A 19,534-nucleotide genomic window follows, 5' to 3' on the forward strand; every position below is an offset into this window, starting at 1 on the left:
GTTGTTTTCCTGCCTGGCAAAACAACACCCATCTTGCGGCCCATGAATAAAGGAGTAATTTTAACTTTCAAGCCTTATTATTTGAGATATAAATTTTGTAAGGATATAGCTGCCATAAATAGTGATTCTTCTGTTGGATCTGGGCAAAGTAAATTGATAACCTTCTGGAAAAGATTCACCATTCTAGATGCCATTAAGAACACTCGTAATTCATGGGAGGAGATCAAAAAGTCAACATTAACAGGAGTTTGGAAGAAGTTGGTTCCAACCTTCCTGAATGACTTTGGGGGTTCAAACTTCAAAGCAGGAAGTAATTGCAGGTGTGGTAGAAAGAGCAAGAGAATTAGAATTACAAGTGGAGCCTGAATATATGACTAAATTGCTCAATTTCATAAAACTTGAATGGTTGAGGAGTTGCTTCTTATAGACAAGCCAAGAAAGTGGTCACTTGAGATAGAATCTACTCCTGTGAAGTTGTTCACAGCATTGTTGAAATGACAGCAAAAGATTTATAATTATATACAGTTAGTTGATAAAGCAATGGCAGAGTTTGAGATGATTGACTCCAATTTTGCAAAAAGTTATATTGTGGATAAAATGCTATCAACCAGCATTGCATGGTGCAGAAAAATCTTTCATAAAAGGAAGAGTCAATTGATGCAGCAAACTTCATTGTTGTCCCATTTTAAGAAATTGACACAGCTATTCCAGCCTTCAGCAATCACCACCAGGATCAGTCAGCAGCCATCAACATCCAAGCAATGCCCTCCACCAACAAAAAGATTCCCATTAGGTAAAGATGATCTTTAACATTTTTTAAAAATAAAATATCTTTTTAAATTAAGGTATGTACATTGCTCATTTTAGACATCATGCTATTGCATACTTAATAGACTACACATAGTGTAAACGTAACTTTTATATGCATTAGGAAACCGAAAAATTAGTGCTACTCGTTTTGTTGCAATACTCGCTTTATTGCGGGGGTCTGGAACCTAATCTGCAATATCTCTGCGGTATGTCCGTACAGCGCCGGGAGTGGGTGCCTTCCGCCCGCTGTGCAGAGCGCCGGCAGGTGGCGCCCAGCGGCGAGCTCTTTCCAGCTTGGTTTGGGCCAGGTGGACTGGAAGGGGCGGAGGTAACCAGAAGCGGCCAGTGGCTGCTGCCTGCGTCCCCAACCCCCTCCGCGCAGCGCTCGAGACACGCGTGCCAGGAGTGGGAGAGAGCGGCGGGGCCAGCTGCGTTCTGAGGCTGAGCACAGCTGCCATCTGCTCTGGGAAGCACCGGGGTGTCCCCGCCGCCCTCAGCTCGAAGTCAGCCACCATGGAGGCGCAGGCACAAGGTGAGTGGACGCCGATCGCCCCGAGAGTCAGGTCCTGGGGCGCGCATAACTGCTCTCTTCCTGCACCTCCTAACTTAGCTCTCGGACAGAACAGACTGGTGGCATGCTACGCGTCTAGAACTCCACTCCCACCCGCGCCTTCGGTATAATGCCTGCTCACCAAACTCAGGATTTGCTGTGGGTTTGGGGATCAGTAAAGTGACGGGGGATCTGTAAGTGGAGAGGCCCCTCCTCAGGAAATGCGCCGGTGGAATGCTCTACCCTCTTCCGCAGCCAGTCGCCCCCGGCCTTCCCAACCTCGCGGGTGTCCAAAGGACCTGTTGTGCCGGGTCCGGAAAGCGTGTTTCGCTCCTTTTCCCTTGAGGGAGTGGGGAGGGAATGTGACTCTTTTCGCCCAGGGCCGTGGACTCGCGGCTTGTGGGTCCCAAATTAGGGAATGAGGGGATCGTCAGCCGAGGGGGTGGCTCCGCAGCCCGGCTACGCCAGAGGCTTCCCGTGCAGGGACCTGCCTTTGGAGGCCAGGTGAACGTTACCGGCCCCTTGACCTCCAGCAGATCCACACATGAGTCCCGGTTTCCCGCGATCAGGGCGCGACCTCTGCCTCCCGTGGCGCGCGGGGTCCCTGGCACGCTCCCGGGGCTGCCCGCTGGAGGAACCTGCGGTGGCTTCACGAAGGGCGGCCTCATATCTTGGGGTCACACTTGAACAATGTTGGGGAATTCCGATGGCACCGTTCAAGAATGGGGGTAAACGGACCGTGGAAAGGAGCAGAGGTGGGCGGATGTGGAGCGAGAGACAGCTGGGAAGGAAACGGACTCAGTGATCTACCTTGGGGAGCAACGCCCAGAAGGTATGGCTTGCGGAGTTCAGCCTTTAAGGCAGTCATCGCCACCACTCTTTTACACTGTAGGAAACTTTGTGTTGGCTCTTAATATAAATAAAATCCCATTTAAAAAAAAAAAAAAAAAGAGGTTCATGACCTGATGCGCTCGCCCTCTAGGGGCAGAATGCCCTGAATGAGTGTGGGTTGGCGAGTGCGTGGGCCTGGAGTCGCCCAACAGGTTTGCTGCCAGGATTACAATTGTTTGAACAGCACGAACCTTACTCGTTTGTTCCATTCGCCTAGGTCCTGCCCATAAAGCTGCCGCTACCCATATTCTTTCCTCTATTATGTAGACAGGAAAGGATAATTCAACCGAGGGTGCGGGCTGTTGGTCAAATTCAAAAGCAGAGGTCAGGTTGGAGGCCTTCACACCAGAACTGAAGCTGATGGGAGCAGCACCGGAGCTTTCCAACCTGACTTGCAGATTATTAGAATTTAGAGAGTCTTCAATACTGGCCTTGGCCAACCCCATCCATCCCAATCAAACTGGAATCTTTGGAGCCTGAACATGGGTATATTTGAAAGCTTCCGGGGTAATTCTATTAGTGAGGTTGGAGAAGAACTGTAGCAGATGGGAAACATTCATACAACTTCTGAAGACATCCGAAACTACAGACTGGTAACCACTGGTGTCACTGGTTTGCTTTACTGCTTTGCTTTAGTTCCAAGATTTACTTAACAAATATTTCAGTGCTTTCCTTTGCCAAGCACTGTGCTAAGAAGAGCAAAGACAGACTTGGTATCTGCTTCATAAAATTTGCAGTAGAGGAAGAGACAGGTATTAATTTGATAGCTATTTGAAAAATAACATGTAAAATCACTGCATGCTAATGCTAAGAAAGGGCCTCATAGTGCAGTGAGAGCCTGAAAAACTATAACCCTAGTATGCAATAATCAGAAGAGCAGATTGTTTATTGTGTGCCTGTCTCTGTTCTTTGTGCTTTGCATGTGTTGATGGACTCATTTCCTGTGCACAGCAGTCCCATGAGGTAGTTCATGTTCTCATCCCCATTCTACAGAGAGGAAACAAGCATGGAAGGTATTAGATTGTGGCAAAAGTATTGCCATGACTTTTTAATAAATTCCTTGTTTACAGCCAGATAGGTAAAAAGTAGCAAAGTTGATGCTGTGAGGGACTCATTCTCACTCAAAGCTTATGACTTTTGGAGGAAAGGTAAACTTCAGTACCCCCCTGGATCTCCAGCTGCCCTGTGGTGCCCTTCCTTTCCCCTCATGACTGGATGGAATCTTTGGGTGTAAAGAGGACTAGTAAAGAGGCAAATGGATATGAGAAAAGTGAACAGATTTAAGAAATAAGAGGCCAGGTGCAGTGGCTTACACCTGTAATCCCAGCACTTTGGGAGGCCAAGGTAGGAGGATCACTTAGAGTCCAGGAGTTCAAGACCAGCCTGGACAGCATAGAGAGACCTCATCTCTACAAAAACATAAACAAAATTCGCTGAGTGTGGTAGCATGTGCCTGTAGGCCTAGCTACTTGGAAGGCTGGAGTGGGAGGATTGCTTGAGATCAGAAGTTTGAGGCTACAGTGAGCCAAAATCCCATCACTGTACTCTAGTCTGGACAAGAGTGAGACCTTGTCTCAAAAAAAAAAAGACCAAAAAGGCCAGCCACACCTGTAATTCCAGCACTTTGGGAGGCTGGAGGAGACAGATTCTTTTGAGCCCAGGAGTTTGAGACTGGCCTGGGCAACATGGTGAAACCCTGTCACAAAAAAATACAAAAATTAGCCCGGTGTGGTGGTGCGTGTTGTATCCCAGCCATTTGGGAGGTTGAGGTGGGAGGATCACCTGAGCCCAGCAGGTCGAGGCAGCCATGAGCTGTGATTATACCACTGCACTCCAACTTGGGTGAGAGGGCAAGACTGTCTCAAAAAAAAAAAAGATAAACAGAAAGAGAACAAGAACAACAACAACAAAAAAACTTAAGAAAAGTCAAAATTGGATTGAATGTGAAGGAGGGCAGTGTCAAGGATGTCCTCAGCTTCCTACTTGTACAATCAAATGGAAGATACTTACCTCTTAAATCTTCATTTGCCTAGCATTTTAAGATTTTCATTTTCAGAGTTTTTGTTATTTAGAAAGCAGACATATTGAGTTCTTTAAGAAAAACCTTCTCACACACTGTTTATAGCATATATTAAAGATCAATCTTTTTTTCCACTTGCACATTTTCCTGGCTAAATGAATGATTTCCCTCTTAGATTCCAGATAAGACAGTTCTGTGACTTTCAAAGTGTAAGTTTCCACCTTCGGCACAGTTTATTTTAGAACTATCTAGAGCGGAGATGGCTTACCTTTCTGCCTGCTAATCTAGAGACAGGTAAAGATGAGTGAGGTTAAGCAGGCAGGTGCTGATGAGTTGTACCTCATATTGTCCAGGAAGCCACCAAGGTGTTATGGACATGATTCGCCCATACAGCTCAGGAAGTGCAGCAACTTAGTGCGCTAGAAACTTTCCCATAAGTGAAATTATGCAAATGTGTTCTTTGGCTTTGTAAAGTAATAGACTACTTCCAGCAGAACAAGAGGACTTTCAGGGGAAGTGGTAGGACAGAAAACAGGAAGTGGGATTATGAGTGGAGCGGTTCACTGAGGAGGGCTGGAAAAGAATGTGGAGAGAGACGTCCACAGGAGAATGGCATTCCTATTTGCTTTCCACTGGTACCAGATAATTTTGCTTTAAGATAATTGATGTGTTAGAGAGGGAACTGGGTTAGAAATGCAGCATTTTCCTGAAACATATGGTAGTCCTTTAACATAAAAACTTCCTGATCCTTTTAAACTACCCTTCAATATTTTATTATTCTAAATGGAAATAACTTTGTTGTTTTTGCCTTTCCCAATGTCTTTAATGTTAGAAGGAAAACTGTCTCTTTTTAACATTTGCATATATTCAGATTAATAACTGTGTTAGTTTCTCATTGCCACTGTAAAAATTACCACAAACTTTGGGCTTAAAACAATAAAAATGTACTGTCTCATAGTTTGAAGGTTAGAATTCCAAAATCACTCTCACTAGGCTGAAATCAAGGTATCGGCAGGGCTGCCCTTCCCTGGAGGTCTTTGCCTCTTTCAGCTTCTGGTGGCTGCCGACCTGCTCAGGCTGCATCGCTCCAATCTCTCTGCCTCCACGGTTACACTGCTTCTCTTCTATTAGTGTCAAACCTCCCTCTGCCTCTCTCTTATAAGAACACTTGTGATTTCATGTAGCGCCTACCTGGATAATCCAGGATAATCTCTCTCTCTCTCTCTCTCTCTCTCAGACCTTTAACTTAATCACATCTGCAAAAGACTCTTTTCCACACAAGGTAACATTTCCAGGTTCCAGGAGTTAGGATATATTTAGGAGCCATTATTCAGTTTAGTATAATAATTATTTTTTATATTCAGACATCCACTCAAGAAGATTCTCAGATGTCCATGAATGAAATAAAGCAATAAACATCAGATTCATTGTACTGTCCTTTAATGAAAAGTCCTTTAAATGAAAATGTCATATATACCTTTCATTGTACTTTGCTCACAGAACATTTGTATAATTGTCTCTTGTTTCAGGAAGTACATAAGGCAGTTTATATGGATACTTGAAATGCAACAAGATAATGTAAATTAAAAATAGATGAAAGAAAATAAATGAGGATAAGAAGAGAAAAGGAAGCAAGGGATGAGGCTCTAGAAAAATGAATATAATCACATTACTTTTATTGATATTGCATGGAAAACAAATTATTGCTTTGTAAAGGAAGTATGACATTTTGATATAAAACAATAAAAGAACCGTTCTTCCCTCTGCCAAACAGCAGCATATTCAGTCTCTTATACAGGCATACTTTGGAGATAGTGTGGGTTCAGTTCCAGATTACCCCAAAGAAGTGAATATTGGAATACAGCGAGTCACACAAGTTTTTTGGTTTTCTAGTGCATATAAAAGTTATGTTTATAGTATACTGTAGTTTACTAAATGTGCAATAGCATGATATCTAAGAAAAGGTACATACCTTTATGTAAAAGATCCTTTTTGCTAAAAATTGTTAATGATCATTTGTGCCTTCACTGAGTGATAACTGTCTTACTGGTGGAGGGTCTTGCCTGGATATCGATGGCTGCTGACTGATCCAGATGGTGGTTGCTGAAGGCTGAGGTGGCTGTGGCAATTTATTAAAGTAAGACAACAAGGACGTTTGTCACATAGATTGACTATTCCTTTCAAGAAGATTTATATATTGCATGTAATGCTGTTTGGTAGCATTTTATCTGCGGTAGAACTTCTTTCAATATTGGAATCAATCCTCTCAAGCCCTGCCACTGCTTTATCAACTAAGTTTATATAATCCTAAATCCTTTGTTGTCATTTCCACAATGCTGTGAACATCTTCATCGTGAGTAGATTCCATCTCAAGAAACCACCCTTTGCTCATCCATAAGAAGCAACATCTCATTCATTCAAGTTTTAGCGTGAGATTAAAATGTCATAAATTTAGTTACATCTTCGGGCTCCACTTCTAGGTCTCTTGCTATTTCTAACACACCTGCACTTCATTTCCTCCACTGACATCTTGAACTCCTCAAACTTATTTAGGAGGGTTGGAGTCCACATCTTCCGAACTTCTGTTAATGTTGATATTTTGACCACCTCCCATGAATTACGAATGTTCTTAATGACATCTAGAATGCTGAATCCTTTCCAGAATGTTTTCAATTTACTTTGCCTAGTTCCAACAGAAAAATCACTATCTATGGCAGCTATATTCTTATGAGATGTATTTCTTAAATAATAGGACTTGAAAGTCAGAATTTCTCTTGGATCCACAAGCTGAAGAGTGGATATCATGTTAGTAGACGTGTGTTAGCAATGTTAATCCCTTTGTACATCTCCATCAGAACTTTTGGGTAACCATGTATATCGTTTGGCTGTGTCCCCACCCAAATCTCATCTTAAATTGTAGCTCCCATAATTCCCACATGTCATGGGAGGGAGCCACTGGGAGGTAATTGAATCATGGCTGCAGGTTTTTCCCATGCTGTTCTCATGATGATAAGTCTCAGGAGAGGTGATGGTTTTATAAAGGGGAGTTACCCTGAACATGTCCTCTTGCCTGCCACCATGTGAGACGTGCCTTCCATCATGATTGTGAGGCCTCCCCAGCCATGTGGAACTGTGAGTCCATTAAACCTCTTTTTTTTTTTAAAATAAATTTCCTGTTCTCGAGTATGTCTTTATTAGCAGCATGAGAATGGACTTATACAGTTGTGTTATCAACCAGAAATAGTATTCAAAAAGAAATATTTTTTTCTGAGCAGTAAGTGTTAATAGTGGACTTAAAATATTCAATAAACCATGCTGTAAACACTTACCCAGACTTTGTTATTCCATTTATAGAGCACATTTTCTAAATCTATAGATTTAGTACACTTATTTATTTATTTGTATTTGCATTTTCATAGATGAAGGGTCTTGCTCTGTTGCCTAGGCTGAAGTACAGTGAGCTCATCATAGCTCACTGAAGCCTTGAACTCCTAGGCTCAAGCAATCCTCCTGCCTTAGCCTCACAAAGTGTTGGGATTATAGTCATAAGCCATTGTGTCTGGTTACAATTAGAATAATTCATAAGGACCTTAGAATTTTTCAAATAGTAAGTGAACATGTAACTTAAAGTCACCAGCTGCATTAGCCCCTAATGAGAGCGTCAACCTGTCCTTTGAAGCCTTGAAGCCAAGCATTGACTCCTCCTCTCTAGCTATAAAAGTCCTAGCTGACATCTTCTTCCAACGTAAAGCTCTTTCATCTATATTGAAAATGTGTTTTTTAGTGTAGCCACTTTCATCAATGATCTTAGCCAGATCTTCTGGAGAGCTTGCTGCAGCTTTGGCATCAGCCCTTGGTGCTTCATCTTGTACTTTTATGTTACAGAGATGACTTTTTTTTTTTCTTTGAGACGGAGTCTTGCTCTGTCACCCAGGCTGGAGTGCAGTGGCACGATCTTGGCTCACTGCAACCTCCACCTCCAGGGTTCAAGCAATTCTCCTGCCTCAGCCTCCTGAGTAGCTGGGATTACAGGCACCTGCCACCATGACCAGCTATTTTTTTTTTTATTTTTGTACTTTTAGTAGAGATGGGGTTTCACCATGTTGTCCAGACTGGTCTTGAACTCCTGACCTAAGGTGATCCACCTGCCTCAGCCTCCCAAAGTGCTGGGATTATAGGCATAAGCCACCATGCCCGACCTGAGATGACTTCTTTCGTTAAACCTCATGAACAAATCTCTGCTAGCTTCCAACTTTTCTTGCCCAGCTTTCTCATTTCTCTCAGACTTCATAAATTGAGGAGACTTAGGACCTTCTCTGAATTAAGCTTTCACTTAAAGGAATGTTGTGGCTGGTTTGATCTATCCAGACCACTCAGACTTTCTCCCTATCAGCAATAAGTCTATTTCACTTTCTTATCATTTGTGTGTTCAGTGGAATAGCATGTTACGTTTCTTTCAAGAACTTTTCCTTCACTTTCACAACTTGAATCAAGAGTCCTGCTTTTGATCTATCTTGGCTTTCAATGTGCCTTCCTCGCTAAGTTTAATCGTTTCTAGCTTTTGACTTAAGGTGAGAGATATGTGTCTCTACGTTTCACTTGAATACTTAGAGACTACTATAGGATAAATTGTCATACTAACAATGTTGTTGTGTCTCAGAGAGTGGAGAGGGCCAGGGACAGGGAGAGAGATGGGGAAATGGGTGGCTGGCAGAGCAGTCAGAACACATACAAGGTTTACTGATTAAGGTCACCATCTTATGTGGGCATAGTTCATGGTTCCCCAAAACAATTATGATGGTAACATCGAAGATCACCAATCACAGATCACCATAACAGATATAATAATAATGAAAAAGTTTGAAATGTTGTGAGAGTTACTAAAACGTGACACAGAGACAAGACATGAGCACATGTTGGAAAAATGGCACCAATAGACTTTCACAACCTGGGGTTGCCATAAACCTTCAATTTGTAAAAATAACAGTATCTGTGAAGTACAATAAAGTGAAGTGCAGTGAGGTATGTCTAACTCTTAAATTATCCAAGGAAAAAATTATTTTGCATTTTATGTTTCATATTTAAAATGTTACATTGCAATTTAGGCAACATAATAATAAACCTCAAACTATGAAAGCAAGCTGTTATATATTTTGATTTATGATTTTTAAGAGTATTATTAAGACTATTCATACTATTTTCAAAGTTGCCTCCTGTAGTTTTATTTCCTAGTTAAGTAAAGGTTTTGAAATAGGTGATGATGTATATTTTAGATGAAGTCAGTCATTTGCAACAAATCATATACCATTGTTTTATTTTAAATTATTTTAAAATCTAATTATACAAATGGCAGCTATTATAGTACATGGGAACATATTTTGAATTGCCTTCCCTAGTATACACTTTATTAATTATCTGTGTAGGCAGAATCTAAGAATTTCTTCAAAAACTTGTAAGCAAAGGAGTCCATTTTTGTGGTCTATAATAAAATGTGCTACTTAATAATGTATAGTAAATAATAAACAAATACTTCAGCAGATATCGATTCATTAAATATTTTAACAAATACTTATTGATTACTGTAGTAATAGCAAATATTTGACAAGCACATACTATTGGGAGGGAAAAGGACATAGTGATTAAGATTCCAGGATGAAGGTCAACTGCCTGGATTTTAATTCTGCCAAGTTACCTACCATTAATATGACCATGAACAAGTTATTGATTTCTCTCTATCTTGGTTTCTACATATGCAAAGTGAAGATAGTAATAGCTCCAATATCATAGGATTGTCATGGGGATTTAACATGTTAATACATACAGAGTGCTTAAAGCAGGGCCCAGCACATGGTAAGTAGTATATAAATGTTTGCTGTTGCTTTTATTAGCATATGCCGAAAACTTTGCATCCATTATTTTATCGAAACCTTACAATAACATCATGAGGTAAATACCTTTACTTTTAACTCATTTTATAAACAGGGAAACTAAGAGTCAGAAAAATTAAATGAAGAAGACAGGATTCAACTCCAAGTTTAATTGGGTCCAGAGAATGAACTTAACTGCTATATTGCCCTGTGCCTTAATGTGTGCTGTGCCACATGTGCAAAGGGGAAGCTAAGATGAACTTGACATGGTGTCATCTTTTCAGGAGGATAGGCAAAAAAGAGTTGAGAGTTGTGCCTGTGGGTTAACACCTAGAACTAATAAGAGGACATATTTCCATCCTAGTGGGATTTTTTGAGTGCTAAAGTGCTAATTAGAGCTAATTTACATTGAGGGTGATAATAATATTTTAGTGTTTTTACAAATGTCAAATACCATGGCATGCGCTTTTTAAAAAAGCATGTTATTTAGCCAGGTGCAGTGGTTCCTGGCACTTTGGGAGGCCAAGGTGGGAGGATCACTTGAGCCCAGGAGTTCAAGACCAGCCCAGACAACATAGCAAAACTCTGCTTCTACAAAAAATAGGAATAAATAAATTGGGCGTGGTGATGCATGCCTGTATTCCCAGCTACTTGGGAGGCTGAGGTAGGAGGATTGCTTGAGCCCAGGAGTTTGAGGTTGCAGTGAGCTATGATTGCATCATTGCACTCTAGTCTGGGCTGGACAAAGTAAGACCCTGTCTTTAAAAAAAAAAAAAAAAAAATTCCAAACGTTATTTAATACATACAACAGGCCGGGCATGGTGCCTTACCCTTGTAATCCCAGCATTTTGGGAGCCCGAGGTGGGCGGATCACCTGAGGTCAGGAGTTGAAGACCAGCCTGATCAACATGGTGAAACCCCATCTCTACTGAAAATACAAAAATTAACTGGTGGGCACCGGTAATTCCAGCTACTTGGGAGGCTAAGGCAGGAGAATCACTTGAACCCAGGAGGCGGAAGTTGCAGTGAGCCAAGATCATGCCTTTACACTCCAGCCTGGGTGACAGAGTGACACTCTGTCTCAAAAAAATAAATAAATAAAACCTACAATAACAATAACAAACTCACAAGGAAGGTAACATTTTGATTTTACAGATGATGAAACTGATTGACAGACTAGTTACACAATATTCTCCAACTCATACAACTTGGGAGTGTTGGAGTTGGGATTTGAAATCAGAAAGTTTGACTTCATACCTTGAGATTTCAATTACCATTCTATAGGTACTTCGTATGCACAAGCAGTCAGTGTGCAAAGTTTTAAATAATGGTTTTGCTTTATTTTCTATACTAGCAAAGACGCTTTAAAGGGGCAGAATTTAATTGTACAGTTCATTTCATATGTGGGCAGGGTCTAAGTCTGGGAATATGAAAGGGACTGGAGACCTTTAAGAATAATCCTTGTGACATGTCAAGTTGCGGGTAGAGGATGCTCATTTGTCAACAGCTTGCTATTTTTGTTCTGTTTTCAAGAAGAAGAATTCTATAAACATCACATGACTTGTGATTCTTAAACCAATACAGAGTTTTATCACCAGCTCAAACAAAAGTCAGTTCAAATATGTTATTCCTCTTGGTGTTCATCCATATTCAGTCATCTCAGGACTTTAAAATAAATAAAAGTCACAAGATCTGCATGCTTCTTTCCAGAAAGCACAATGTGCATTCTTCAGTGCTAGCTGAAAGGGCGAATTTCAATGAGTACCCCAAAAAAGAAAGCATTTTATTGCCTCATGAACATTGTAATTACTTGCTTACATGAATATGTTTTATTCATCTCACCATCTCCCAATCATATTAGCACAATATCTACTTTAAGAAAATACCTAATAAAACTGTTGAAAAAAATGAGCCATCAATGGATTTGTCCTTAAGCTACTCTAGCCATCTCTGTGTTGAATTTTCATGGTTTGAAGAGGCAAGTGCAGAAAAGAGGGCATCTGCCTCAGCCATTGATCAGCTGGCATGCTCTCCATGCAGGCAGAGGTTCACCATTACTGCTGTCGCGAAATGTCCCCAACAACACTGTAAACCCAGTTACTTCTTCAATTTACTGAGTTAAGCTGATCATGGTGGTGAGTGCTTATAGTCCCAACTAATCAAGGTGCTGAGGCAGTGGGATCACTTGAGCTCCAGAGCTCAAACCCAGGCTAAGCAAAATTCCTGTTTCTTAAAAAAAAAAAAAATTATATATATGTATATAAATTGTATACATTTATATACAAATATATATGTATATAAATTGTATATATTTATATACAAATATATATATATAAAACTAAAAGAAAAAAGTAAAACAAGAAAAATTTACTGAGTTACTATGCAGTTAAGAACATGTAAAAGATGACCTCAAAATGTGGATATTCGCATCTGTCATCCCACTTTTCATTGAATATTTAAGCAATAAAGTGTAACGATTTAAAATATATGCATTAAATTGAGAAGCATTGTTAATGTACCAGGGAAGGCAGGAGAATATTTTAATGAATTTGAAATGGCTAAAAGGAAGCTTTGGGTCCTCAAGGAAAGATGAATTTTAAGCAGTTTCTCACAGTGTGAATCGTTTATAAGTGATGCATTTTGATGCAGAGGAAGTGAAGTTCCCAGAATAAAACCACAAATCTCCAAGAATACCCTTAGTCACCAACATATTGCTTCTTTCTCAAAAGGCAAAAATCTAGCACTTTGCTCTAGCCAGACCATGTACCACACACGAAAAATGCATGTATATGTTACACCTCATCTCCAAACTTACCTACGGTTATTTGTATCTTATACAAATTACAGTTTCCCTGACATATATCTAAAATATAGAAAACTCTTCAACTCCTTGGAAATACATTTTTCTTATAATTAGACGTTTCTTTTGTCCATTAATAGTAAGAGCGTCTTGTCAAGGATCATGGAAGGAGAACTGATTCAAGATTAAAGAGATCTGTAAAAGTCATATGACATGTAATTCTTAGAACCAGTATAGAATTTTATCACCAGCTGCTAGGAAAAGTCAGTTCAAATATGGAATAGTTCAAATATGTTATTCTATTTGGTGTTCGTCCATACCCAGTAATCTCAGGATTTTAAAATAAATAAGTCATAGGATCTGCGTGCTTGTTTCCAGAAAGTAGGATTTGTATCCTTTAGATGTTGGCTGAAAGGACTAATTTCAATGAGTACCCAAAAAAAGAAAGCTTTTTATTGCCTCATGAGTATTATAATTACTTGTTTACATGGATATGTTTTATTCATTTAACCATCTCCCAAGCATATTCACGGAAGCAGAACTGATTCATTCAAAAGAAAAAGCCAATTTGGGATGGGGGTAGTGGGAGGAGATCTCTTCAGATCTCTTCAGTTTTAAAGTCTCTGATGGTTGGATATTTGTAGTTTTTCACTGATTTTTCTCCCCTTCACATGAATGAGCAAAGAGCTAATAGTTCATTGTCTATAAATATTTTCCAACATTTTGTTTTCCAAAATGGACTCATTTCTACATAAAGACATCATGGAAAGATGTTTTTTTCTTACTGAAGGGTTATGTCAGCCCTGGAAAGAAGTACAGACCTTGGCTCCTGTTATTCCTCTTTAGATATCCCAGGGTTGCAACAGGAAGTTACAAGATACCTGCAGTACCTGTAAAGTTTATTTTAAATGATAGGAAGGCTCTCATAAGCATTGGATGGGAGGAAAAACTTTTTTTCTACCCTTTTAGGTGAAGTGCCTAAGAGCCTGTGAATTAAACTTATAGCAGACAGATTAACAGAAGAAAAAGCTTACAAAGTTACTTATTTTAAATTTTACTTGCACAAGGGTGTCATGGAAAGAAATGAATACCCCAAGGAGTGATGAGATTTGATTTTCTGTATCATTTTACTACAGGAAAGGGAGGTGGAGAAAAGGCAATATTGAGAGAGCAAATGATTTTTTTTTTTTTTAATATAAATGGGCCCTTAGGAGAATAGATGGGAGATATGACAGTTTGTGACAATGTCTAGAAGAGAAGAAAGAATTGCTCCCAGTGGGAGGAATTTCTGACAGCTGAGTTCTTTTGGGAACCTCTGCTTTTAGTCAGATAAAGGATTTCAGGAACTCAAATGCCTTCAGCTCAAAATAACTCTTACGTGCTGGGTAGGGTGGCTCATGCCTGTAATTCGAGCACTTTTGGAGGCTGAGGCAGGAGGACTGCTTGAACCCAGGAGCTCAAGACCAGCCCAGGCAACATAGCAAGACCTCACTTCTACTAAAAATAATAATGTTTAAAAATTAGCCAGACATGCTAGTGCACACCTGTAGTCCCACTACTTAAGAGACAAGGTGGGAAGGTGACTTGAGCTTAGGAAGCGTTCATCCCACTGCACTCCAGCCTGGGTGACAGAGCAAGACCCTGTCTCGAAAAAAACAAAACAACAAAAAAACACCTCTTATGGCAAAGTGGCATACTTTGGCATGGAAAATGCTAATCCCTTTCAGCACTCATCATTTGCTCATATTTTACCCACTATATGAAGGGCATTACTGGAAAGGAAAATACCTGTTTACTGTTGGCCTACTGTGTATCTGGTGTGGCTTCATTCATTTCTGAGATGTTCCACCAGGCTCTTGTAGCCCATTCTCAACAACAGTAGCCTTCAAAGCAGGAAGTATATTCTGAGGTTAGGACTTGTAATTTTCACGTGACAATTTAGAGAACATGTAGAAATAAGAATACACATTCGGAAAGTGTTTGAAATATTGTTACAAATATTTTTGAATTTTTACAATTTTCAAAAAAACCTGCACGTAGAAAATATGAGAGTGCTATTCATCGGTCAGAAGGCGTGATCACATCGTGCAGTGCATAACACGTGCACTTTACAGTTCCTCCTACATGTAGGAGAAGACACCAAGACGCTGGCCCCTCCTTTACAGAAGTCACTGTGGCATCCACAGGGTAGGAAAGCCCCATACTCAGCAGTGAGCAACTTTATGCATTTGCAAAGCAAATCTTGTACTGAAAACACAGAACAAAAAACAAAAAAAATAGGGTGGATTGAGTAACAGTAAACTATCGTAAAACATACATCTGAAAAGAGATTCAGACATACTTTTGAAAAGAATTAAAGTCACAATATATTTGCCACCTTGAATTAAATTCATTTGGTTATGGGGTTGGTGACTTCTTTCATTAAGTGATGGGAAAATAGATCAGTTCTATCAAGCACTGCCAGTTTATCACTTACTATCTCAAATCTTTCAATTAGACACAAATGGAACTTTGTACGGCCTTTGCTAATGGAGAGCAACAGTAGAAAATTATTCATCCCACGTTTGGGGTACTTACTATTAAATATACTTGTTTTCAATGACCCAGGAATTCACAACATATGAAAATACAAAACCTACCTTATTGTGACATCTGGCCTCAGGAAGAGAAAGAACTTGGTGCCAGTGTTCTTCAACTCTTGACCCATCATAAGGGACTCAGTAACCTCTCCCCTGAGATGATTCTGAGACCCATCACAGGGGTATCTTCTCTTCTTAGTATCCTCTTCTCTCAGTACCCTCTCCCCTCAAATGATATCCTGAGACCCACCTCAAGGGATATCCTCTTCTCTCAGTCCCCTCTCCCCTCAAATGATATCCTGAGACCCACCTCAAGGGATATCCTCTCCTCTCAGTCCCCTCTCCTCTCAGATGGTGTCCTACACCTGCCTCTGTAGAACTGGCTTCTGTCCTGTCCTTCTCAGGGTTTTTTTTGTTTTTGTTTTTGTTTTTTTGAGACGGAGTCTTGCTCTGTCACCAGGCTGGAGTGCAGTGGCACAATCTTGGCTCACTGCAAGCTCCTCCTCCTGGGTGCACACCATTCTCCCACCCCAGTCTCCAGAGTAGCTGGGACTACAGGCGCCCGCCACCACGCCCAGCTAATTTTTGTATTTTTAGTAGAGATGGGGTTTCACCATGTTGGATGGTCTCGATCTCTTGACCTCTTGATTCACCCGCCTTGGCCTCCCAAAGTGCTGGGATCAAGACCGTCTCAGATTTTTATTTTTTCTTTTTATCCCTTCTCCCAAACTGAAGGAAAATAAATGTTTTGGTTTAATGTAATAGGACCCGTTATGGCCCCATATAATAGCTTGAATTTGGATTCCATTAGATTTGGAAAAAGAGAAAGTCAGCACTCACTTGCACGTGGTCGCTTTCTTACTCCCTTTTTCTTTGTGCCCTCCCCTTCCTCTCTCTACTCCTTTCCACCTCCCTTTCTCTCTCTCTCTCTCAAAGTACCAAGTCCAGTGCTGTATTCTCAGTGCTCATCTTCATTGACCTATTAGCATATCTTGGCAGGGTTGCCCACTGTCTGCTCCTCAGAGCACTTTGTTCACTTGGTTTTCAGGATACTGAACAGTTCTCCTTCTTCTCAGGCTCCTTTGCTAGCTGCTGGTTTGCCCCAGGGATCCATCCTTGGCCTACTTCTTCTTTCTATCTACGCTAGCTCTGTTCACCATCTCATGACTCATGGTTTTGAATTGGATCCATGTGCTTACAACTCCAAAATTTATTTTTCCTGCCTGGACCTCGCTTCTCAACTTCAGACTGCCTACATGATGCGTCTGCATAAGTGTCTAATAAACATCTTGAACTCACCATGTCTGACATTGCCCTCCTCCAAAATGTCCCTAGTCCTCCTAAATTCATCTTGATTTCAGTTAATGACAACTCCATTTCAAATGCAGAAGCCCAAAACCTATCCTCCACAGCTTAGCTTTGTTTTCCCCCCATTGTACCCCATTTCCAGTCTGTCATGCCAGCTCTGCTTTCAAAATGTATCCAGGATAGCACAGCTTCCTACCACCTCTGCTGGTATTGCCTTGGTCCCAGCCTTCCTTATCTCCAATGTGCATTACTGCAGGAGTCTCCTAGCAGCTCTCCCTGCCTTGGCCCTGGACTGGCTTCACTCCATTCTCAACATAGTAATCAGAGTGATTCTCTAAATCACGGTGTATCATGACACTCCTTCCTTTGAAGTTCTCCAGTAGTTCCTCAGTTCACTCAGAATAAAGGGCAAAGACCTTACAATGGCCTTTGCTTCTTCCCCATTTATTTCCTGGACCTCATTTCCTAGTGTTCTCTCCCTTAATTCCCTTCACTTCCTCTTAGGAGCCTTTGAGTTTATTAATCCCTCTTCTTCAAAACGCTTCCTCAGATGTCTTCTGGGCCTGTTTCCTCACCTTCTTTGGTTTCTTACCTAAATATTGCTGGTCACTATCACCCTTAGATCTGGCAACTGGACCCAGATCTGTTGGGACAGACAGCTATCCCTGGGTTTTGTCAAGTTTCTGCACAACACGTCTTCTGATCAAAGGTATGAACAGATAATTTTCCCTGGATTCTCTTTTCCAGATGTTTGCATGTTACTCACAGCAATAGCAGTAGCCACAGTAACGTCATTCTACCAGTTCTCTGAGGCTCAATTCCAAAAGGATGATGTGACAAGGGGCAGGTGTTGCCTATTAATGCAGTCAGGTGTGTTACAGGAGAGTAACACTGGAGTTAGCAAACACTGAGATTAGGTTGTATAGGGGCTATTGTGTAGCCTTGAAAAATAGAAACTTTCTCTCTTAGGGGCAGATTTATTTACTGTCCAGGATAATAAAGGTGATAAAGACCAGATGTTGGGCAGATTTGCTAGTAGCTCTCATATAAATCGGGGTTTCCTAATCTCCGTGTTACTCTCCAGTAACACACCAGACTGCATGAACAGGTAATACCTGGCCCTTGTCACATCATCCTTTTGGAATTGAGGCTCAGAGAACTAGAACAAGGATGTTTCTCTGGCTACTGCTATTGCTGTGAGTAATAAGTTGTCTTTTGTCTATGACCCGGAAGTCTTGTGTCTTCTGCCAACATCCATGAAACTGGCAGGCTAATGTCTTGGCTTGCAAATAGGGTAAAATTCTGACCCTTCACATTTCTGACACCTGTTCAGAGCCTTTGGTTTTAGAGAGCCCCACTTTATCCCTCTTCTGGCTGAGCCTTTGTTTAGAGTGAGCAGCTTGTAGGCTCACGTAGAACCTGTGCCTCCTCTTCTAGACCATGCTCTGGGTATCTGAGACTTCAGAATCCCGTATCCAAACAACCCTGAGTGTGTTACCAGGTGTCCATGAGCCTTTCATGGGCAGACTATGCTGCCAGAATGTGTGTTCCTCACCCCAAGAGATGACCAAGGGCTGACTGACTTTGGGGGTGGCAATGAAAGTAGCTTGAACATACAGGCTAGGAAACTAGTTCTCAGTTGTGATTCCTTGACCAGCATCATTAGCTTCACCTGGAGGAACTTGTTAGAAATGCAGATTCTTAGGCCCCACCCATTTCTGTTTCTACCAAATCAGAAACTTTGAGAATGAACCATTTGTGTTTTAACATGCACTCTAGGAGATTCTGATGCCCACTTATGTTTGGTGATATGATGCCCACTCAACAGACTAGGTTATCCACATACATGTGCATAAGGTGCCTATCAATGCTTGTGGCAGACAGACCCTAAGGTGACACCCAGTGATTTCCAGCTTCTGTTATTGATATTCTTGTATAATCTCCCTAGTTAGACTGTGGGCAAGACAGTAACTTGCTTCCAACCAATAGAATATGACAAACTGATGGGATGTAACTCCCATGATTACATTACATTAATAAGACTTCGTTTTAGCAGACTGGAGCTGAGGCCCTCCTTGTGGGTTGATGAAGTAAACAGTTGAGTTGGAGAAACCCACATGACCAGGAACTGTGGGCAGCTTCTAGAAACTGGTGTCTTTTAGGATGTAAGGAAGGCAACAAAAACCTGCTTCTTTAGTTTTGTGCTGCCAGAAAGTGAGTTCTGCCAACAGTCTGCATGAGCCTTGAAACAGTTCTCCTCCTGTCCAGCCTCTAGATGAGAGTGCAGTATGGCTGACACTTTGATTGCAGCTTCATGAGACCCTGGGCAGAGGACCCAGCTAAGCTATGCCGGGATTTCTGATCCACAGAAACCCTGAGATAATAAACGTGTGTTGTTTTAAGTAGCTAACTCTGGTCATTTGTTATGCAGCAGCATTCAAGAGCTAACATGGGGCAGGGCTCTGTGTGGGAGGAGAGGATGGGATGTATATTTTTCTTTGTGCTCTTGCTTTGCCTTCGGATCTGCAAATATTGGTGATGGTCTGTCATGGCCCCTCTATTTAAAATGGTACCCTTCCCCCGCTGCCTCCTTCCCTCCTTCCCTGCCTCCCGCCTTCCCTCTCTTTCTTTCTTGCCTTCCTTTCCTTTCCTTTCCTCCTTCCTTCCTTCCTTCCTTCCTTCCTTCCTTCCTTCCTTCCTTCCTTCCTT

At 41.2% G+C, this 19,534-nt stretch overlaps 1 protein-coding gene across 5 annotated transcripts in view; it reads left to right on the plus strand.

Annotated features, from left to right (window-relative positions):
- Window positions 1-1,034: 1,034 nt before the first annotated feature.
- TPD52L1 (tumor protein D52-like 1) overlaps window positions 1,035-19,534 on the plus strand; it is a 104,449-nt gene continuing 85,949 nt past the window's right edge. For all 5 annotated transcript variants that reach the window (XM_011944463.1, XM_011944464.1, XM_011944466.1 and 2 more), the window contains exon 1: window positions 1,035-1,342. In XM_011944463.1, coding sequence (XP_011799853.1) covers window positions 1,324-1,342 — 19 coding nt within the window. In that variant the 5' untranslated portion in view covers window positions 1,035-1,323. The remainder of the gene's footprint in view (window positions 1,343-19,534) is intronic.

The sequence above is a fragment of the Colobus angolensis genome, unplaced genomic scaffold (genome assembly GCF_000951035.1).
Source record: "Colobus angolensis palliatus isolate OR3802 unplaced genomic scaffold, Cang.pa_1.0 Scaffold231, whole genome shotgun sequence".
Taxonomy (NCBI): domain Eukaryota; kingdom Metazoa; phylum Chordata; class Mammalia; order Primates; family Cercopithecidae; genus Colobus; species Colobus angolensis.